Source organism: Balaenoptera acutorostrata, chromosome 13 (genome assembly GCF_949987535.1).
Source record: "Balaenoptera acutorostrata chromosome 13, mBalAcu1.1, whole genome shotgun sequence".
Classification (NCBI taxonomy): Eukaryota; Metazoa; Chordata; class Mammalia; order Artiodactyla; family Balaenopteridae; genus Balaenoptera; species Balaenoptera acutorostrata.
Window position 1 is genome coordinate 91,838,817 of NC_080076.1, and position 23,505 is coordinate 91,862,321.

General features: G+C 46.7%; 1 protein-coding gene across 3 annotated transcripts in view; it reads right to left on the reverse strand.

The window, feature by feature from the left end:
* Nucleotides 1-22,871, reverse strand: part of STX2 (syntaxin 2) — a 40,948-nt gene extending 18,077 nt beyond the window's left edge. The window contains exons 1-3 of one of the 3 annotated variants that reach the window (XM_057526793.1): nucleotides 22,624-22,870; nucleotides 12,341-12,415; nucleotides 9,466-9,565 (exon numbers count right to left, since the gene is read on the reverse strand). In XM_057526793.1, the coding sequence (XP_057382776.1) occupies nucleotides 9,466-9,565; nucleotides 12,341-12,415; nucleotides 22,624-22,653 (205 nt within the window). In that variant the 5' untranslated portion in view covers nucleotides 22,654-22,870. Of the gene's footprint in view, nucleotides 1-9,465; nucleotides 9,566-12,340; nucleotides 12,416-22,623 lie in introns of all 3 variants that reach the window. The other 2 variants (XM_057526794.1, XM_057526792.1) reach the window with 2 other exon arrangements.
* Nucleotides 22,872-23,505: the final 634 nt, after the last annotated feature.

Consider the following 23,505-nt stretch of genomic DNA (forward strand, 5'->3'; position numbering starts at 1 on the left):
ATAGAAAATATGAACAGACCAATCGCAAGTAATGTAATTGAAACTGTGATTAAAAATCTTCAAACAAACAAAAGTTCAGGACCAGAGAGCTTCACGGGTGAATTCTATCAAACATTTAGAGAAGAGCTAACACTCATCCTTCTCAAACTCCTACAAAAAATTGCAGAGGAAGGAACACTCCCAAACTCATTCTACGAGGCCACCATCACCCTGATACCAAAACCAGATAAAGATACTACAAAAAAAGGAAACTTACAGACCGATATCACTGATGAATATAGATGCAAAAATCCTCAACAAAATACTAGCAAACAGAATCCAACAACACCTTAAAAGGATCATATACCATGATCAAGTGAGTTTTATCCCAGGGACGTAAGGATTCTTCAATATATGCAAATCAATCAATATGATACACCATATTAACAAATTGAAGAATAAAAACCACATGATCATCTCAATAGATGCAGAAAAAGCTTTTGACACAATTCAACACCCATTTATGATAAAAACTCTCTAGAAAGTAGGCATACAGGGAACTTACCTCAACATAATAAAGGCCATATACAACAAACCCACAGCAAACATCATTCTCAATGGTGAAAAACTGAAAGCATTTCCTCTAAGATCAGGAACAAGACAAGGATGTCCACTCTCACCAGTATTCTTCAACATAGTTTTGGAAGTCCTAGCCGTGGCAATCAGAGAAGAAAAAGAAATAAAAGGAATACAAATTGGCAAAGAAGAAGTAAAACTGTCACTGTCTGCAGATGACATGATACTGTACATAGAGAAACCTAAAGATGCCACCAGAAAACTACTGGAGCTAAGCAATGAATTTGGTAAAGTTGCAGGATACAAAATTAATGCACAGAACTCTCCTGCATTCCTATGCACTAATGATGAAAAATCTGAAAGAGAAATTAAGGAAACACTCCCATTTACCATTGCAACAAAAAGAATCAAATACCTAGGAATAAACCTACCTAGGGAGACAAAAGACCTGTATGAAGAAAACTATAAGACATTGATGAAAGAAATTAAAGATGATACAAACAGATGGAGCGATATACCATGTTCTTGGATTGGAAGAATCAATATTGTGAAAATGACTATACTAACCAAAGCAATCTACCGATTCAGTGCAATCCCTATCAAATTACCAATGGCATTTTTTTTACAGAACTAGAACAAAATATCTTAAAATTTGTATGGAGACAAAAAAGACCCCCAATAGCCAAAGCAATCTTGAAGGAAAAAAAAAGAGCTGGAGGAATCAGACTCCCTGACTTCAGACTGTACTACAAAGCTACAGTAATCAAGACAATATGGTACTGGCACAAAAACAGAAATATAGATCAATGGAACAGGATAGAAAGCCCAGAGATAAACCCACGCACCTATGGTCAACTAATCTATGACAAAGGAGGCAAGTATATACAATGGAGAAAAGACAGTCTCTTCAATAAGTGGTGCTGGGAAAACTGGACAGCTACATGTAAAAGAATGAAATTAGAACACTCCCTAACACCATACACAAATATAAACTCCAAATGGATTAGAGACCTAAATGTAAGACTGGACACTATAAAACTCTTAGAGGAAAACATAGGAAGAACACTCTTTGGCATAAATCACAGCAAGATCTTTTTTGATCCGTCTCCTAGAGTAATGGAAATAAAAACAAAAATAAACAAATGGGACCTAATGAAACGTAAAATCTTTTGCAAAGGAAACTACAAACAAGACGAAAAGATGACCCTCAGAATGGGAGAAAATATTTGCAAACGAATCAACGGACAAAGGATTAATCTCCAAAATATATAAACAGCTCATGCAGCTCAATATTAAAAAAACAAACAACCCAATCAAAAAATGAGCAGAAGACCTAAACAGACATTTCTCCAAAGAAGACATACAGATGGCCAAGAAGCACATGAAAAGCTGCTCAACATCACTAATTACTAGAGAAATGCAAATCAAAACTACAATGAGGTGTCACCTCACACCAGTTAGAATGGGAATCGTCAGAAAATCTACAAACAACAAATGCTGGAGAGGGTGTGGAGAAAAGGGAAACCTCTTGCACTGTTGGTGGGAATGTAAATTGATACAGCCACTATGGAGAACACTATGGAGGTTCCTTAAAAAACTAAAAACAGAATAACCATATGACCCAGCAATCCCACTACTGGGCATATACCCAGAGAAAACCGTAATTCAAAAAGACACATGCACCCCAATGTTCATTGCAGCACTATTTACAATAGCCAGGTCATGGAAGCAACCTAAATGCCCATCAATAGACGAATGGATAACGAAGATATGGTACATATATACAATGGAATATTAGCCATAAAAATGAACGAAACTGGGTCATTTGTAGAGATGTGGATGGATCTAGGGACTGTCATACAGAGTGAAGTAAGTCAGAAAGAGAAAAACAAATACCGTATATTAACGCATACATGTGGAACCTAGAAAAATAGTACAGATGAACCAGTTTGCAGGGCAGAAATAGAGACACAGATGCAGAGAACAAACATATGGACACCAAGGGGGGAAAGGGATGGTGGGGTGGGGCGGGGTGGGCATGAATTGGGAGATTGGGAGATTGGGATTGACATGTATACACTAATATGTATAAAATGGATAACTAATAAGAACTTGCTGTACAAAAACATCAATAAAATAAAATTCAAAAATTCAAAAAAAAATACTATCCTAGGACTCATGGCCACAAGCCTTCATATACCAAGCCCAGTTCTCAATCAAAAATAACCAGGAAAACAAAGACAAAATAACACCCAAGAAAAATGACAGAGCTGTCTTAACGGAGTTATCAGACACAGACATTAAAATAATTATGTGCAAAGAGGTCAAACACAAGAGTGAGAATTTTATCAGGAAACAGGACATGAGATAAAGGAGCCCAATGAAATTCTAGGACTGAAAACTATTTTACCCAAAAATAACTCCATGGGTGAAGAGAGATTCCCTGATCTGAAAGGTAATAGCTTAAGAGAGGTCAGGAGACAAATTGGAAATATTTCAAAATAAAATATAGCAAGACAGAATAATGGAGAATAGAGAACAGAGGGCAAGAGGTGTAAAGGACACAGTGAACAGGTCTAAAACACATATAATTCAAGTCTCAAAACAAAAATGACAGAAAATGGAGCAAAGGTTATTTATGAAGAGAAAACAGCCAAGATTTTTCCAAAACTGCCAGAAAACGTCAACCCGAAGATTCAAGAAGCCTTATAAGAAACAGGGTAAATAAAAAGAAAACTACATTTGGAAACATGGAAGTCAAATTGATAAACCCAAAAGACTAAAAATCAAATATCTTAAAAGCTACAATTAGACAGCTGACAAAAAAAAAAAAAGACATTGAAAATTTATCTTCAAAATCTTCAAAGTGGTGAAAGAAAACAACTTGCTAACTGGACTCCTATACTCACTGAAAATATCCTTGAAGAATGAAATAAAGCAAGGATAATTTCAGACAATAGCATACCCCTACTAAAAGAAAGAACAGTAGTTTCTAAAAAGAAAAAAAATTATCTCAGATGAAAGTTTTAAGATACAGAAAAATGAGTAGCACTGGTATAGTATGGGTAGATCCAAATCTATATTAATTGTATAAAATAATAGAAAACATATGGACTTCCCTGGTGGCGCAGTGGTTAAGAGTTCGCCTGCCAATGCAGGGGACACGGGTTCAAGCGCTGGTCCGGGAAGATCCCACATGCCACGGAGCAACTAAGCCCCTGCGCCACAACTACTGAGCCTGCGCTCTAGAGCCCGTGAGCCACAACTACTGAGCTCACATGCCACAACTACTGAGCCTATGTTCTGAAGCCCGTGCTCTGCAGCAAGAGAAACCACTGCAATGAGAAGCCCGCGCAGCGCAATGAAGAGTAGCCCCCACTCGCCACAACTAGAGAAAGCCTGCGCGCAGCAGCGAAGACCCAACGCAGCCAAAATTTTAAAAATTAATTAACTAATTTAAAAATATATATATATAAATATGTATTATTTTTATCTAGTACATATATGATGATAACAGCGATAAGAAAGGACAAGGTTAAAGGTTCCTAAGGTCCTCCTATTACTTGTAAGTAGTAAAAATATAGATTTATATTAGATTTCAACAAGTCAAGAATGCATACCGTGATCTACAGGACAACTACTAAAACAATAGTAAACAGAATATAGAAGCAAGGTAATGGGGGAGAGTAAAATTCTTAAAAACGAATCCAAAAGACAGCAGGAAAAGAGAGAAAAGGTAACATAGCACAGGCAAGAAAAATAAAAAGCAAATACGATCATGAATGTTAGCCTCAATATATCAATAATTTCAGGAAACAGACTACAAGAGCTAATTACAGACCAAAAAAATGATCAAAGGGGACAGAAAGACAAAACCCAACTATATTTCATTTACAAGAGAGATGAGAGAAACATCTAACATACAGGGACATAGAAAGATGAAAAGAAAAATGATGGGGAAATATATAGCACACACACCCTAGTCAAGGAGTCCGGTCGAGCTCTGTCGGCGTCAGGCGAGGGCACAGGACGGCACACGGCATCGCAAGAGGCGAGAGGGGCCCCTCCTGCGGGAAAAGGTTCAATTCACCACCGAGACAGGACGATTCTAAAGGCGTCTGTGGGACTTCCCTGGTGGTGCAGTGGTTAAGACTCCCAATGCAGGGGGCCCAGGTTGGAGCCCTGGTCAGGGAACTAGATCCCACATGCTGCAATTAAAAGATCCCACACAGAGCAACGGAGATCCTGCGTGCCGCAACTAAGACCCGGCGCAGGCAAATCAATAAATACATAAACAAATAAATAAATAAAAATAAAGGCATTTGTGTCTAGGCTTTATCTGCCTAGGTGTCTGGATCGGACCCTGGAAAGAGGGGAAAACAGCTATAAAGGATATCAACATGATGATTTTTGACTGAGAATATGGACTGTGGATTAGACAGCGTTTTTATCAATATCAAATGTTCTGAATTAGATAATTACAAGAGAATCTCCTCCTCAGGAGATAAACACTGGCGTACTTAGGGGTGGATGGTCACAAGGCCTGCAACTCACTCTAAAATGAGTCAGCAAAAATAACATGTGTGTGTATGTATGCGTGTGTATATATACATGTGCAATGTGTGTGTGTACACACGCACACATATGCATACACATACACACACATACACAAAGAGAAAGAAATCAAACGTGGCGAAATGTTAACAACTGGTGAATCTCGGTGAAGGGAACGTGAGTTTTCACTGTACCGTAACTGCAACTTCCCCATAAATTAGAAAACTTTCAAACTAAAAATGTGAAAAGAACATTTAATGGGACGAGTCCCTTGACATAGCACGACGTTCCCAGGAATGCTGGCCCGAGAGGTGAGCTGACACGTACTCAAGGACACACAGGTAGGCGAGGATGCCCGGGGCAGAGTGGTCTGTAACGGTGAAACCCGGACGCTGGGTGAGCCTGTGGCCCCGCCCGGTGCTTCTCGGGCACTGGTTCAGGACAGCAGCGGGGACGGCAGAGCCGGCTCAGTCTCAGGGCGCTCGAGACTCTGCACTAACTGCCCACCCTCTCCAACCCCCAACATCCTCGGCTCCCAGACACACCCGCGGGGAGCACCGGCCTCGCAAGGCATGAACAGGCCTCCACCTGTCCAGTGTTCAGCCTGGTCCCTGCTGCTCCGCACAGCGGCAAGTCTAAGTTAAGAACCATATATGACACTACAACAGTGCGAGGTCCCTGCAATACCCATCGCACACTGGGAGCAAGCTACCTGTAAACAGTGAAAGGCACGCTGCCATCCGGCCCCAGGCCATTCTGCTCCCACAGAAGCGGCCGACGAGGACCACCAGGCAACCGTTAAGAAAAGGGTCCTGGAATGCTCTGTTTGTCAGCAAAAGAGGCACGCTGTAAGACAACAGGCCCGGGCACTCCAAACTCTACACTTCCTTAAAAATTTTTTTTTTCTTTTGATGGGGACCATTTTTAAAGTCTTTACTCAATTTGCTACAATTTTGCTTCTTTTTATGTGTTTTGGTTTTTCAGCTGCGAGGCATGTGGGATCCTAGCTCCCTGACCAGGGATCGCACCCGTACCCACGACATTGGAAGGCAAAGTTCTAACCACTGTACGCCAGCAAAGTCCCGTACACTTCTTTAAAAGTGTATGTTTTATACATATTTTTTGCTAGAAAAGTATTTACCGAAACGTTAACGGTGTTGATCACCACGGGACAGGTTATGAGCGTTGTTTTTTTTTTTCTTCCTTTCTGCTTTCTTCCAAAATACCCACGATAAAGCACGTAATTAACTCTGATAACGTAAAACAGGTTAACTTTAAAAGATGAAGAGGATGGGGGCGGGTGGGGGGAGCCGGTCAGCAGGGTTGGACGCTAAGGCGGGAGGACAAGGACCAGGGCTGAGGCTGCCGGCAGGACCTGCAGCGCAGCGGGGTGAGGGGAGGCCCGCGAGACCCCTCTCGGGAAGGAACAGCCGCCGCGGGGCGAGGCAGGGCTGCGGGCAGGCGCGCTTGGACGGGCAGACGGGCGGCCTTCCAGTCCAGGAGCCCGGGCGGAAGTACAGCGAGAGGCGGCTCAAGGCCACATACCACAGTTGCCCTTAAAAAGGAGACACACACCTCTCACGCGGAAACAGGAGGAAGGATGGGATGGAAACAAGGTGATGAGGGGGAAACACACTGACGACAGTAGCAGTCGGCATTTACACGGAACGTTGCGCGATCTGTCCCAGGTAAACAGTGAATTCACGGTGGAACTGGGGTTTGAACCCACCGCTCACCTGAGAAGAGGCTTTCTACACTAAGTGGTGACCACACAGTTCTCTAGCGAGTCTGAAACGTGTACTCCAGCAGAAAAGCACAAAACGCACAGAAGGAGAGGATTTAGAGACGGGAGGCAACCGGATGTAACCGTCGTAGCTCAGAGACGAGAGAGGCCAGCCCAGGGGAGTGACGATGCAGATGGAAAAGAAGGGCAGATAAAACGTTAGCAACAGGTTGTGACTCCTTAGGACGCCCATACCTGAAACATGGGATGAAAAGAGGGGCTCTGACTCCTGATTCAAAGGAACTACATGTTACTGATGAGTAAAATCCCCTCCATTCTCTGATGGTGATGCCAGCCGTGACACTATCACCAGCAAGATCCAGAAAGTTGAATAACACACATTTCAGGCTCCCACCAGGTGGGTCCATGTTTTGGAGGGCCTGAAACTTACACATTTTCAGTGGCCCTCTTAAAAAAAGAAAGTACAGAAATGTAAAGTCAATAAAGAAAAGTGAGAGGAAAGGGGCCCTCTGTTAGCTTCTCAGGCAAATCCGTCTCTGGGATCTTGTCACTGAGGTTAATGGAACGACCTGGCCGGCCAGCCAGCCCTGCATCTGGAGCAGAAGCCAAGGGGCCAGGGCCCGGCCGCGGGGTGGCGCCACCCGGTGGCCACTGTGCTCTGGAACCCCTTCTGCGGGCCCACCCAGGAGCCCGGGCAGGGAGGGCACCGAGGAGCTGGAGCTCCACCTTGCCCCTCCGCACCCGCCAGGACAAAGGGCTGGGGGGACAGCAGCCCACTGCCCCCCGCCCCACCCTGGGCACTTCCTAGGGCCCGGCATCGCGGGGCAGGAGTAACCACGTTGCTCTTTACAGAGACCAACTCAGGGAGCAGCGAGACATCGCTTCTTACGTTCTGGTTCACACCCTGCTGTGAAACACAGACGGGAAGCAACAGTCTTATTCAGAGCCCGAAGGGACTACTGCGAAGCATTAAGAGCCCTAACTTCACTCCAACATTGTTGTAGCCGCTGTTACTTGGCAGCAAAAGTTTTTTGGAGGTAAACTTCTCCAAAGAAAAAAATAACAGTAATAGGTATTCAAATTCAACTTCCCCAAGAATTAAGCAAGATGTTAACAGGTGTTACACAAAAAGTTCTGTGAGCAAATACATTTGTGAAACACTCCACTAAGCAAAGGTTTCTTCATTGCAGGGCTTCTCAGAGCCTTTATTACTCTGTAACCTTCCAAGTGGGGATGTGGTGTGAAGAGGACTCCGAATGCATTTGGCCGCAGAAGTCTTGTTTCATATACTAGCTATTGAGATGCATGCTCCAGGAACACCCTTTGGGAAACATCCTTCTAAATCGTAAGACAGGGCATCTACAGACGCCCAGAGCATTATTTTATAAGACATGCAAAATCTTCAAAATGAGTTTTTTCAATTTAATACCAAGTTATTTTTTCAATGTAAGGCCACACCAAATAACCTAACAAAGTTGCTTTCAACTTTCCTCCGAGATTGAGAATAAACATGTTCCCATCACCACTTCTAGTCAATGCTGTATGGAAAGTCAGTGAAATAAGTCAACTGAAAATAAAAAGCTTAAGAACTGAGGGACAACTGTGATTATTCACAGGTGTCATGACTGGGTACAGAAAAAACCTAACAGAATCCACAAACAAGTTAGTAAAATTAATTAAGTAATTAGGCAAGATAACGGGATACAAGGTCAGCATACAAAACCCACTGTATTTCCATATATGGAAACAAGTAGAAAACAAAATTTACAGCAGATACTGTTCGCATTAAAATCAAAAGCCTCACCTACCATGAAAGGTGTGTGAGACCTCTACAGAGAACCCTACAGAACATCACTGAGAGCAATTACAGAAGATGTAAGTACAGGGACGGACCACTTTCATGGATTAAAAGACTCAGTATTGTGAAGATATCAATTATCCCCCCAAATGATGTATGGATTCCAATCTGCAGTCTCTAGCTTATCCAGATCCATCCTACCTTTCAAGTTTTCAAAATCTGTCACTGCAGATCAAGGAAACACTTCCTTATAACTAACAACGCCCTGATGTTCAGTTAAGGTTAAATCACTTGCTCGCATGCTGCCCTCAACAGACACTACGAATAGCACACTCCATACAAAAGCCTTTGCTGAAGACTTCAAATCGCTTTAGTCTGTTCTTCATCTTTAAACCTGCTCTAACAAGTATCGTTTTCCAAATCAACCGCTTATTAACTTTCAGGTAAACACAAAATGCTATCACTCCTGTTTAACTGCGGACATAATACGGATCTAAGGCCCAGCCACTGACGCGACCCCAAAGTTCTGCAAGACCACATCCATGCATTCTCGTGGATACCACACATCAGTGGTCCTCACCCCGGCTGAACACCAGATCCCGCAGAAGCTGTAGAAAGCCACACCGATGCCTTGGCTCATCCAGACCAGAGGCATGAGAATCCCGAGGGGTGGCCCACCGGCCTCCGGCACTTTTTACAAGCTCCCAGCTCAAGCTCACGTGTTTCCAGGCTAAGGCCTGTGCTACGGACAGCAAGAGGGACAGGCACACAGAGAGACGGACCGACCCACTTCTTTTTAAAACCAACAACTTACTTCCTTCTGGGTTTGGTGCAGAAAGAATGATGCTGTGGTTTTTCTTTACTTCTTCAACATACTGAGCTATTTTAGCTATACTGTTTCTGATCTCCTCAACCTAGGAGAGAGAGAGAAAGTCATCACCACTGCGGCAAATTCACATTTGCTACCACTTTCCATTACCTAAAAAGAGAAGGATAAAAGAGGAAAATAAGTGAATAATTACCACATAAAGAAACAACCACCTTTTCCCATTCGTTTAATTTGAAAAATAAAGGGAAATGTGTCATATTAAAATATCTACGTTTATGGCTAAGGCAATATCAGCCACCAGGAAAACCTTGTTGGTTGTAAGAAGTTTTACAATCGAGACCCAGTATTACCAGAGATGATGGCAGCTAGAAGCATCTACCACCAACGCCAGGTCTCCGTGCAGTCAAGAAGGGAGCTCACCCTGTAGAAGAGGCCAACCATCATATTCTCACGTGGGGAGGTACTGACAGCTGATAAGACCAAGCCTTCCTAGTCATTATTTTTTGCCTCTGATAGTCTAAATTATTCACTATTTGTTTCAAAATGTAACGTATCCATTAGCAAGATCTGTCCAGATGGAGTCATAACAAGTGTGGCAGGCTGAATACTGTCCCCCAAAATGTCCAGGTCCTAGTCCCTGGGACCTTGGATGGTTACCTTATATGGCAAAGGAAACTGCAGATGTGACTGAAACAAAGGGTCTTGAGATGGGGAGATACGATCCCGGATCCCCCAGTGGGCCCTCAGTATGACCCCAAGTGTACTTGTAAGAGGGAAGCGGATAGAGATGGGGCGACAGAAGGCGGCCACGCGACACTAGTGAAGCACAATGGTCTGCTGACGGCCTGGCAGGCGGAGGTGCGCCAGCGGTGCAGCTCGAAAGGTGGGGAAGGCAGGGCAGCGGGCTCTGCCCGGAGCCTCTGGGGCGTGAGGTCCTGCTGGCAGTGTGGCTTCATCCCCGTGGGACCAGCCTGGACTTCCGGCTTCCATAGATGAAGACAGTAAATCTGTGCTGTTTTAAGCCACTCAGTTTGTGCGGCCCTAGGAAACTAAGCACAACTTCTCTATTTAAAAGATGAGGAAAACCCTAAAGCCCATCAACAGGGGACTTGTTAGGTTACATTACGGAACTCTAAAAAAAGATATGAAAACATCTCCAGGATATATTACCAAGTTAAAAACACACCGAAAAAAATAATACCCACAAGGTGCAGAACAACACGTACACATGTTAGTAACGATGCAAGAAAGAGGTCAAAATAAGCAGAGATTAACTTGCAGATGTTAACATTTACATGAAGAAACACTGGGAGGTCTAAATAAGAAACCAAGAAAAGGGTCAAAGCTAAGTTACTACAGCTTAATGACTCTGCGTGATTTATATAATTCTTCTATAAAATACAACAACAACATTTAATGCTGGGAGATTCTTAAAATAAGAAATATGTTTTTCCGGAGAACTGGTATGGAAGAATTAAGCATCTAGGTAAAGGGGGTAAAATCAGAGAAGTAATGATTTTACAAAGTGGGTAGGTAAGCTAAAGACAGTAAAAAGAGTCTCATTTCCAAAGTGAAATCCGGAAATCCACCATCTTAACTCTTTTGTACCTTAAAGTAAGTTCTTGTAGCTAACGATTTAATTTCATGTTTTTTCCATTAGATAAGATTAAGAACTAACATAAATGCTTGAAACCCAATGAATAGGTTCTTACACTAGGTATTCAATAAATTCTGACTGGATCTGGAAAACTGATAACTTCTAAGATAACTTCTAAAGTTATCTTAGATAACTTCTAAGATATTTTTTATTAACATATTACATATTTTCAAATCCACGTATTGATAGACCGGTTTAGACTGTCAACAGATTTGAGTTAACTGCAACTTGTAGACTAGATTCACCATAATCAAAACAAGTCCTGCAAATGAAGTTTTCATCATTAAAAAATTACACTGAACTCGTTTCTTTTCTTCATATGTAACAAAGTCAAAATATTTGTTCTCTGACTCAATTTCACAAATTTTAAATTATGCAAAATTTGATCAGCTATGACTTAGGGTTAACAATTTAAACATGATGCCAGCCTAGAAACAGCCCTGGGGGGCTAAGAGGGAGAGGGAAAGGCCTTGCAGGGAAGCCCGAGGGAACGGACAGGTGTGAGGTCAGATCCAAGGGCGCGGCCCGCACGTGGACAGCCCAGAGAAAGGCCGAGGCAACAGCAGAGCAGAGCTGCCACAATCGTATCTTTGATTACGGATAAGACCTCTCAGGAGAGAAGCCCATATGACCTAGAGACCGGTATTCTGAAAGGTGGAAAACTTCTCAGGAGAGGAATTTAAAATTCAATCAAAGATTTTAGGAAATACACAACATGAGCTCTTTGATATGTGGGACTCACGGCCATTCTGCAGGAGGAGAGCAAGGGAAGCCTCGCTGTGTGTACCGTGCACACCTGACCTCCAGCTGAGGGGTAGCACCGCCCCCAGGCCTTCCCCTCCCCGGGACCAAACCGCCCAGAGTCTGGAGAACACCGCCCGGAGTCTGGAGAACACCACTGGCCATGTGTGCAGCAGCATCTCCCCGGGGCCTTCCTCGCCGGGCCAGCACCCCGGCCTGCGGGCATCAGTCTCCGCATGTGCCCTCCACACCCACGATCACCATTCTCACCCCCCAGAGCAAGTCCATCACCAGGAAGAATGTTTTCCTAGCACTACAAAGTCTAGAGAACTTTTGCAATTCAAACACCAACTTTTTAAAATATTAGTTTGGGTATTATTTCAAATATGACAAGTGCACAAATACATTAGTTTAACTATGTTTAAAGAAAAGTCCGTCTGGGTTTCATTAAACGGCTCTTACCTGATGGAAGAAATCATCCATAAAATGGTCCTTTTCAACAACAACAGTCGGGTCTCCATCATCATTTTTTCTACACTAAAATGGAAAAATATAATATGTAAAATCCTGGTTTTAAAAATTTTCACGTAGACACAAACAGTGAACTGAAAGACAAGAGCAGTTCGGTACCTACAAGATCCCAACTCACTAAGAGCACCAAAGTGTAACGACTCCGAAGCGCGCCAGAGCCGCACCAGGCCACGGTCAAGGCGGGCAGACCGGCTGCAGGCCCCGAGAAGCAGCCACGTCCTGGGGAAACGATGGCTAGATCTCTCAGAACTGAGCGACGGAGAATCACCCATGCCGAGTACGTCCATTTAACACAGGCCAGGTTTCTCCTCAACAAGGGAAACTGCTTACACTGCACACTCTCTATAAAGATTAAAAATACTGATACCACCAGTTCACTTTTCAAGACTATGTAATAATTTTCAAGCAACTTGCACATATGTTAGCTGGCGCTTATCATTTTTCCCTACGTGAGTAACTCCCAGTCACGGCCACACTCATAATCAAGGAACACTTTTCTAAGGAAAGACTCAGTAGCGAAGACCTGAGTAAGTAACACGGAGGAAGAAAGCAACTGACCGCTGGGAAGACCCAGGATAACACCGTACTTTACAAATCATCCATAAGAGGGTCCTTTTCAGCAACAACAGTTGGGTCTCCATCATCATTTTTCCTACACTAAAATGGAAAAATGTAAAACGTAAAGTTCTGGTTTTAAATTTTTTCACGTAGACACAAACAGGTACCATCAGTTTAAAATAACGCTGAGGAATAAAGAATGAGGAGATGTTATTCTAGACCAGTGGGTCTCCAACCTGAGGGGCATCAGCTCCGCCTAGAGGGCTGGGTCTCTGACTCAGCGGGGCCAGGGCCAGGCAGCTCATGCACTCGTGACTGTCCTAGAACGTCCTAGAACGTCCGGAACATCGTCACATTCTAGCGAGTTTCAGGCGATGCTGCCGGGCCAGGCTCCCCAACCCTCGAGGGAGGCAGAAGAACCTAACGGTGGACAGTCTCTCCTGGGAAGAAAGCGACCTCCGTCTACAGCCACGGGGGACAGGAGACAAGGTCAGAACCCAGGACCTGGTACCTGAATCACACAGCGTTTGTCAAGGACGTGTGACACAGCATCCACCAGCGAGAGCTGGGGACTCGGGAGGAAAAAGGAAAGACACCTGCCACAATACAGAGGAGGGAACTGTTAGGGACTGTCTCCCCAGGACACGCAGGGTGGGTCAGCTCAGCTCAAACCCTGCGAGAGCCGAGGCGGCCACGGATTTCAGGGATTCTCTCAACCCTCGCGAAATCAGAGTCTTTAACCACGGAAAGTCTGAAGTGTGGCTCTACTGATCTACAACCCAGGAATAACGTGGAAACAAAACTCCACTAAATTTAGCTAGGAAAACAGCTAAAAAATTTAATAAATGTGTCAAGAAAGCACAAGGCAGCCTCTCTCTGCACCATCCAGGGCCCTCGCTAAGGCAAGTCGATTTGGCCTAAAAATCAACAATAATCTCTCACCACCCCAGGGAAGGCTTCGGCACCTGCCTTACCCCAGGGCCTCCTCGACGAGACAATCCAGGAGGGCAAGGGAGAAGAGGCGAGTTCCTCTAAGGGAGGCGCGAGCTCCCGCACACCAGGGGCTTTTACGAGAGGACCGTGAAGAACGTGTTATCACCAGGCGGCACCAGAGCTGGGACAGCCGTGGGGCGGTCTCGGAGGGAAAAGCAGAGACCCACCTACGCAGGACTCCGGCAGAAGCTCCCTCAGCTGCGGGCCAGAGTCCCCCGGCGCCCCTCAGAGCTGAGGGACCCTGCTCTCACAGGCGCCAGCTGCGGGGAAAGATGCCTGCAGCCGGGCAGCGCTGCCACTGCGAACGTCTCATGTGAGCTCCGCTAACAGGACGAGCACTATGGGTTCAACCGTGTCCCCCTAAACACAGATGTTGCAAACCCCCAGGACCTCAGCCTGGGACCCGTATTTGGAAAAAGGGTCAGTGAAGATGCCGTCAGTCAAGATGAGGTCACGCTGGAGCAGCGTGGGCCCTTAACCCAACGTGACTCGTGTCCTTGTGAGAAGAGACAGAGACGCACAGGGGAGGCGGCCCGTGATGACAGCGATGCACCTACAAGCCGAGGACCCCCGAGGACCGCCGAGGACCGCCGCCCGCACGGGAAGGTGAGAGAGGCAAGGCAGGGCTCTGGCGCAGGTTCGGGGAGGGTGCGGCCCCGCGACACCCTGGCTTCTGGCCTCCAGAACCGGGAGGGCACGTCTCCCTGGGTCAGGCCCCAGTCTGCGGGCCCGCGGCACGAGAGCCCAAGGACGCGCACGCACCAGTAAGGGCTGAAGCGCGCTCACGCCACCCTTTCTCCAATCAAGCGGACTTAACCGAGACACTCCTCTTAACTCTGCAGCCTGTGAACAGCACTGTCCGGAGGAAAGAACCCTGTACCTACCGGGAGTCGCAGATCGGGGTTCTAACCGGCGACGAGGCGGGGACGACACCCATCCCGTCCCTGCCCCCAGAGGCGGGGCTGTGGGTTTCGGAAGGGCGCTATTTTCCCAGGGCGTGCATACCTCAACATGCTCTTAAAATCGTTTCTGTTAACTCCAAGCAAAAAAGCACTTAAAGGCAGATCGGCAATTGGCTCACAAGCGACAGAAAGTCATGTGCAGACGCGCCCGCCAACTCCGCAGTGCTCTTCTCCGGGCTCCCAGGGCACCGGAAGTGAAAGACGGCTGCTACTGGGTACCGCGCGCCAGGGCACGGGGCGGCAGGAGGGCTCGGGGTGCGCGCCGTCTCACCGGTCCTCCAGCGCTGCCCGAGGCCTGCGAGCATCCCCGCTTCACGCACACAGCACCCCCCGGACGGCTGAGCACCCAGCCTCTTTGGGCACCAGGTGGGTTCGACCTCACAGAACCCACACTGCGCTCACACCCCAACGGCAAGAGCTGCCCTCGCCTCCGGCTCACAGTCACCAGGCGACTTAACTTACCTCCCACACCCGCTCCCGTCCCTTCACGACCCGCCCCCTGCCAGGAGGGGCCGAGGCTCGAGGCTCGAGGGGAGGGCCGCCCTGGACGCTCAGAGCCGAGGCCGCCCTGCCCCTCTGACGCCAGCCCACGCCCTTGCTCTCAACCCCGCCCCCCCGACCCGCCCCCCGCCCTCCTCCCGGAAGAAAGGGCTTCGCGAGGGTCCTCCAGGCAAAGCCGGCCTCCCAGCTGTCCTCCGGGGCGGGGCGGCCTCGCCCGGGCCTTGGACTCCACGCGCTCCTCCAGTGGCCCCGCACGTCACCGCCCTCCCCGCGCCCCACCCGGTCGCTTCTCAGCTGGGGCGCTCGTAGGGCTCAAGGGACTGAACTGTAAGTAGCCAACTCCCTGCAGATTCAACCAAAGCAGCTCGGGGGAGGGGGGAGGGGAGAGAGTGAACGTGAACGTGGCCTAGCAGGGCTGGGATTCCCCGGGGCCGCGGGCGCACATCTCACCCCCCGACAGCCACTCGCGGTTCTCAGAGGCCTCGGCGTTCGGCCTGTTTCGCTTTCTGCCGTGGAAAATGACAAACACGTACAAAAGTGGAAGGAATGACATACTGGGCCCTCGATGGGTCCATCGCAGGGGTTCAACGACGGTCAATCCACACCTGTCTTGCTTCACCTGCACGCCCCCAGCCCCACCCCTGACCCCCGCGGCACTAGACCACCTCGAGGCGAAGCCCACACGAAGATGCCTGTTGTGTGTGTGACACGGTCGCGAGCCTAAGCCCGCCACTTCACCTGCTCCGGGAGAGACACTTATTCATTTCCAGGCTCAGGAGAGATGGTTTCCAACATGACACTCTCCCTACGGGAAGTCAGTCATTTTACTATCACATCACACAGGGACCACACTCCGTGCAGGAGGCGGTGAACAAACAGTTACCAAAGAAATTCAATTCTTCCTTGCCGCTGAAGCCCACATGTCATGCGTGACCTTTATTCAGTCATTCGCTTCCTGGTAAATCATTCGTTTCTGTACCTTCAGACCAAGAGGGAGCCAATGACTTGGAATCTGTTTCCTCTAATGTCTTCTTTTTTCCTTCTCATTTTTAAACCTTTACGTATATTTCTTAGTTCTATCTGGAATTCTCAGAATTACCTGACATTAGGAAATAGACCCAGTAATACTGTCTTAGCTTTTCCATTCATGAAAAAAGAAACAAAGAAATGACTACCAAAACAATGCTATTTAGGGACTCCCCTGGCGGTCCAGTGGTTCCAGGCTTCCGTGCTTCCACTGCAGGGGGCCCGGGTTCGATTCCTGGTCAAGGAACTAAAATCCCACATGCTGCACAACGTGGCCAAAAAAAAAGAAGAAAAAAGAAAAAAACAATGCTGTTTAAGCTGCTGCACAATCGCCCCATCTTCAGTGAAGCCCACGTTCAACCTTTCTAGCTGAGAAGGTGTGATCCCTGTACAATAAATAGCTGCTGTTTACAACAGTGTACTTACTGTATATAACAAAACGACTTGTGGCAAAGCATTTACTACAAGCAGTGGGAGTACTCTCCAACTTGATTTCCAAAGTGTCAAGGTGCAAGAGAAACATCCAAATATCAACATTCCGTTTCTGTTAAATTTTAAAACAATTCTCCTTAAAAGCAGCATTATATTAAAATACAATTCTCTCTGTAAAAACTGTTCTGAGGAAGAGACATCAAGTAGCTTCCATGTTGAGAGACTATTTAACAGAGATGAATCATTTGTCACTGGAATGCCGTTTAGAAAATTCAGAAGCTGAATTATCACAAATTAGTAGAATCCAAAGTTGGATAGAACACTGGATCTCTTTCTCCAGGTTGTTCTCCAAATACACGTACACTAGGGCCTTCCACGCAAATGATAATTGTGAGGAAATAATTATCCTGAAATATGTACAATGGTTGTAGTAGCTTTACTGCTACAATACATTAATTTCAAAATTACATTACTTCAGTAAAAAACGAATACTTGTAATTAAAAACAGGTAAAAGCTGACTGTTGGCCAGTTGGTAATTAGGCTGTCGAATGTCAGTAACATTTCTTTCCCATATATTTATGTCATCAGTCGTAGTTTCATGCCCTAGGTAGAATATTACACTGTTTCATGTTTTATATTTTTACTTCATATTCGTCTCCATTATTAATATTATGTAAATACTGCGGGCACTTACACTTTACATAAATAACACTGTATTGCACAGATGCTTCTGCTTTTCTCCTCTCGAAGGCATGTTTAAAGATTTCTCCTCATCTCTCATTTTCCGCTCACCACTGACGATCAAACTCATCACCTTCCTGTGCTCCACACCAACCTGCGCCCACAGCAGAGCCCTGCGGCTGGCCGTGCCTTCTGCCCCGCGCCCACCTCCCAGACCTGTGCCCGGCTGGCTCCTCCTCATTCAGATCTCAGCTCAGAGACCTCCCCCGATCAGAGACCCCTGATGGCCCAGCCCAAAACAGCCACGCCCACACCCACTCCCCGTTTCATTTCCTCCCCAGCAGTTACCGCGAGAGGCATTTTATTGCTCATTGACTTGGCTGTTTCTTGTCCCCTCCCTCATGACACGTTTCAGGGGAGCAAGGACTTCGAGGGTCTTGTCATAACTCACGCCTGACACAGTGCCTGGCACGTAGCAGCCGCTCAGCAGAGGTCAGCTGAAGGAATGAATGAAGAGCAGAGAGACGAGACCGAGATGGGGGCGGAGCGGAGAGAGCACACACAGAAGGACAGAGAAGCCGGGAAACAAAGACACAGACACACACAGTGAGAAGCAGCTCGGCAGACGAAGGTCAAGGACAGAGGCGGTCTTGGTCACTCGCTGGCCCTGGTTCCATCCCCTCGTGAGGTCTCACGGCACAGCCCGCCCTGAGTCTGAGGCCGCATTCTACACTTTAATCATCCCTTTTCTGTTTTAGCTAAGGGGTTTCTGTCCCTTGCAACCCAAAGAGCCGTGAAGACGACAGAGTCCACTGTCATCTGCATCTTCCTAACCCTGGGCATTTTCAAAAGTAAACACACGACTCAATACACACCTAGCAGGTGCTCTGTGCAGAATCCTGAGGCTTCAGAGCAAACCTGACAGCACACATCTGCCCTGGAAACGGTGCAGAGTCTGGGGGAGGGCGCAGGAAGAAAACAGGACCTCGTGTGTGTTCAGATGCGCAGAGACAGGAAGATCTCTGGGGACACAAGAGGGAAGGAGGGCGGGAAGACTTCCTGGCGGTGATGCCTGAACTGAGGCCAAAAGAAGGGGTGGGGCCGGCAGAGAAAGGGGGAGAGAGACGCACACATGGCGCGGCGTGTGCAAGGGCCGGAGCGGAAGGGCGCGTGGGAACAGCAGAGACTGGACCGAGGCGATCTGCGGGAGCGAGGGTGCTGGTTATCACTTAGCTTCTCTATTCCTTACATTCACAATGAACAGACTTGAAGTTAAAAACAAGAAGTAACTAACCTGTGGAAATGTACAGGCTTTGCTCTTTTATTTTGTATACAAACGGATATTTATTATAGTTCCTGGAGAAACTATATAGATTCCAACTGTGGGAACTGTCTGTATGATGATACAGGATTTAGTAAATTATGAAATTCTAAACCATAAACATATTCAAAATGATAGATATATTCATATATTAAATTATACATGTATTATGAAATTCTCAGTATTTTAAGTTTCAGTGAAGTACTCAGAAAAAAAGTTTTTATTTTATAAATTGGAACCTGAAACTTTACTACGTAACAATCTGCACTCTGCGTGCAATCTGAGCTGCCAAAAAAGAACCTTAAAAATATCGGGGCAGTTTTTCCTGCCGCTTAAAAAATTATACTTGTGCGACTTCCCTGGTGGTGCAGTGGTTAAGAATCTGCCTGCCAATGCAGGGGACATGGGTTCAATCCCTGGTCTGGGAAGATCCCACATGCCGCGGAGCAACTAAGCCTGTGTGCCACAACTACTGAGCCCATGTGCCACGACTACTGAAGCCCACGCACCTAGAGCCCGTGCTCCGCAACAAGAGAAGCCACCGCAATGAGAAGCCCACGCACCGCAACGAAGAGTAGCCCCCGCTCGCCACAACTAGAGAAAGCCCGCGCGAACCCAACGCAGCCAAATAAATAAATAAATAAATAAATAAATAAATAAATACTTGCAATTCATCACCATGAACCCAGGTATTAAAAACAGTAATTTTCTCAATAAACAACAAGGTCCTACTGTACAGCACAGGGAACTATATTCAACATCCTGTGATAAACCATAATGGAAAAGAATATGAAAAAGAATATGTATATGTATAACTGAGTCACTTTGCTGTACAGCAGAAATTAAACACAACATTGTAAATCAACTATACTTCAATAAAATGTTTTTAAAAAGGTAATTTTCTCATACATCTACTAATGAATACCACATAGCTACTGTGTTTATGTTTATTACCCTGCAAATTCCCACAGTTGAAATTTGCAATTTTTCTATTTTTAACTATAATAAATATAGTCATTTACATTTGCAAACTTTTCTTAAAGGTAATCAACATATATTTGGGGCCATTATCTTACAGGACAGCAATTCCGTCCTGATTGACTTATTTCCTAAATAGTATTTCCTTCTGCTTCTCCACTCTTCCTTCCCCGGGCTGTGCACACCCACCGCACACACCCAGTTCATTTCTGTGTCCCCTGCACCTAGCACATTACCTCGTAGAGAACTGGCACTCAAGTGCCTGTTGAATGGGTAGTCCTTTTATTTTCCTGTAAACCAGAAACATCTTTCTGGATTTAGAGTTTAGGAAATCTTGGACAACTCTCTTAAACTTTCTGCACCCAGATGAACTGGCTGCTCAAAAAGAGAATCACTGCTTAGAAGCAGCTAACTCTATATTTGACAAACTGTACTGGACGAACTAACTTTTAAGTGCTTTCTGAGTAGTTATCAGTGGGAATCTTTTTCTCAGGAGGAATCCTTAGCAGCTAATAAAGGAATCTTTAGAAGGCATCACAAATGTTTGTCAATGTGGACATCACAGGCATTTTAAGTACCAAAATTAAATATTAAACTTTACCTAGGAAAAAACACCAGCCATTTAGAAACATGGTTGTGAAAGGACAGTCAACTTCTCCAAGAACTACCTGGAAAGGACACATTTCCTGAAAAAAAAATTAACTTTTATATCTGATAATTTTCAGACAAGTTTTTAAATCTTAAAAGTTATTAAACTTTAAGTATGTCAAATTCAATTTTAACTTAATATTTTATGCCAGGGAGAAGGTTCCTTTTTATAACTTCCTGAAAACATTTTTAAAAACTAATAAATATTAAGAGCACTTGTAATTACAGACCATTTTCTCTCTCCCATCTTCTCCCAGAGTGGCACACGTAACAGATAATTTTATGTTTCACAGCTTCTTCCATGAGAGTAGACAAGAAAGATGTTATTATCCCCACTTTATAAACAGTAAAACTGAAGTTCTGATAGGTTTAAAAATTCTCTGCCCAAGATTCAACAACTCCAGACGTAGAAACTTCTGCTAACTTGCTCTACAGCTGCTTAGTCTTCATCTACAGCAAGATAATAATTGGACCAGAAAAGGTCACTTCTTGCTCTAAAATTCTAGATCAAAACATGTTCTTATCAACACTGTTGCCATAAGAGCTGAAATACACATACACTGAAGAGTGATAAATTAACTGTCTTCTTTATTTTTTGCTAATCAAGCCAAGAAAAGCTGCTCACATATTCCACTGACAGATCTTTTCTACTATTCCCCAACATTCATAAATTTGGCTATTCTCTCGTGATACATTCGTCATTTCTTCATTTAACAAATATTTGAGATTCTAATTCTAACAAGGAAAGATACTCCCTTGAGTGAGATAACAGAACAGTAACTTGCTGTTTCACACGGTGCTGACCTGCAAAGTGCAGAGGTCAAAGTACCTGACCGTTAACAAAAAGGGAAGGAAAGAAAAATCACTATGAAGAAACTTTCTGGGGATGACTGTAAAAGCATAATTTCCACAATCTTAAGAATGAATAATTCACTGCCTTTCTGAACTAAGACTCCTCATCTGGCTGACAGAACGCAGATAATAATATGACTATTCTCTCTCCTTCCTAAGCCTGGGGCACAGCTAGATCCATTCTAGAAGCAAAGAAGAGAAGTTAATTCATGACATTCAATGGATGCCTTAGGGCAGTGGGCCTAGCGCAGGTCTGAGGCTGCCAGGGATTCTGTGCGCTGGGAAACAAAATGCAAACGTTCAGCACAATTAGTACTTGTACTGAATACTTTTAAAGAAAAAGAATGAATTCTGTTGGCCTAAAATTTTTCAACGCTCCCACACTCTATGAACATCCGCTACAGCTTCAGCGTCTCCATCTCATTCACAGCATTGTCTGTGGAACGCATCAAACCCGAGTCCAACGCCTAAGGGGACAAAACACTGCCCTCTTACTAAAATAGTCGGTAATTTGCTGTCGCTACTCACTGAGCACCTACACGCTCCACTAGCTGGGCTTACTGGCAGTAAGCAAGCACAAAGCAAACCATTTACAGGGGAAACAAAAGGCGCCGCTCCGTACCTGCCTCGCCGCTCCCTCCCAGCATCCAGCCCTGCAAGGCATCCCCCACCCCACGGAGGCGCGTCAGGTGCGTTCACTCCCACTGCGCGGGGTCCCGTCTTAGACCCCAGGGACGAGACAGGGGGCGAGGGTACAAGTCCTGCTCCCCAGGAGCTGACACCCACTAGGGTGGGACGGACCATAATTCAGCAAGTAATTTCTGGTCGTGATGAGTGCGGTGCAAGGATTCAAACCAGGCGACAGGATGGAGTGACTCCAGGGAAGGAATCAAGCTGGAGAAGCAGCAGAGCCCAGCTCAGAAAAGGGGTTCGAGGTCCAGTCCGGCCGCTGCCCTGAGACGCCCTTTCAAAAGCTGTTTCCCCGCCGCGCGGAAGCGAGGGCAGAACAGTGCCCGCCTCTGGACCGTCGGGGCGTCCGGGAGACTGGGGGACGGCGACCCACGAGGGGCGCTGCGGGCTGGGGGAGCCCTGCGCCACCGCCCCGACGGGCCGGCGCCCCCCGACCTGGCCTCCTCTTCCCGCCCGCCCCCGCGCCCCCGCCCGGCCCGCGAGCCCCTCCCGCCAGGCCCCGGCCCACGCCCGCGCCCCCAGCGCTCCCGGCCCGAACCGCTATCCGCCCGCTCGCCCGCCCGCCGCTCACCGCCGTCAAGTCCGGCAGCCGGTCCCGCATCCCCGCGGGCCGGGCGCCGCGCGCCGCCGCTCAGGCCTGCCCGGCGCCGCCTCCGGCCGGCCGCAGGCTCTCGGTGGCCCAGCCGCCGCCTCAGCCAGCCGGTCGCCGTCCTCTCCGCCGGCGCTGCCACGGCAACCGCGCCGGCGCGCTCTGCGTACGCCCGGCCCGCGCCGCGCCCAGGCCCACGCAGACGGCGGGAGCCTTCCTGCGGGAATGCCGCGGCCCGAGGGGCGGGGCCCTCCGGGGAGGGGCGGAGCCTTGGCGGGGTGGGCGGGGACTATCGGGGAGGGAAGGGGCCGGCCAGAGAGGGGAAAGAGGCGGGGCCTCTTAGGCCGGGACAGGGACAGGACCTGGTGGGGGAAGGGGCGGAACCCGACTGAAATTGGAGGGGCGGGGCCTGTTGAGGAAAAGGCGGGGCAGGCCACGGAGGGGCGGGGCCCGGCCGAGCTGCGTTCTGGCGGCCTCTTAGTCCGGTCAGTTAGATTCACCTTCTACCCTTCTTGATTGCTTTTCTTTTTGTGCTTTCGCATTCATTTTATTTATTTTAAAAATTCGTGGTAAATTTGGTGACAAACTTAGCAAGCCTATGGAGATAAGCTGGGTGCAGCTTTGCATATGCATATTCTGAACATAGGCCTTCTCTTTAAGGCTTCATACCAGCCTTTTGTGTGAATAAAGGACAAGAGATAAAGTAAGTCCTATAATGCTTAACGAATATAACTTAAAATGGCATGGGATGGTGATATGCAGGGACTCAGGCCTTGGGATGCAGTTCTAGTGGAGAAAGAGGATACAGAAGCGGTAAATAAATAAGCAAAAAAAATAGGGGCATGCACTTGGAGGAGAGCTGGA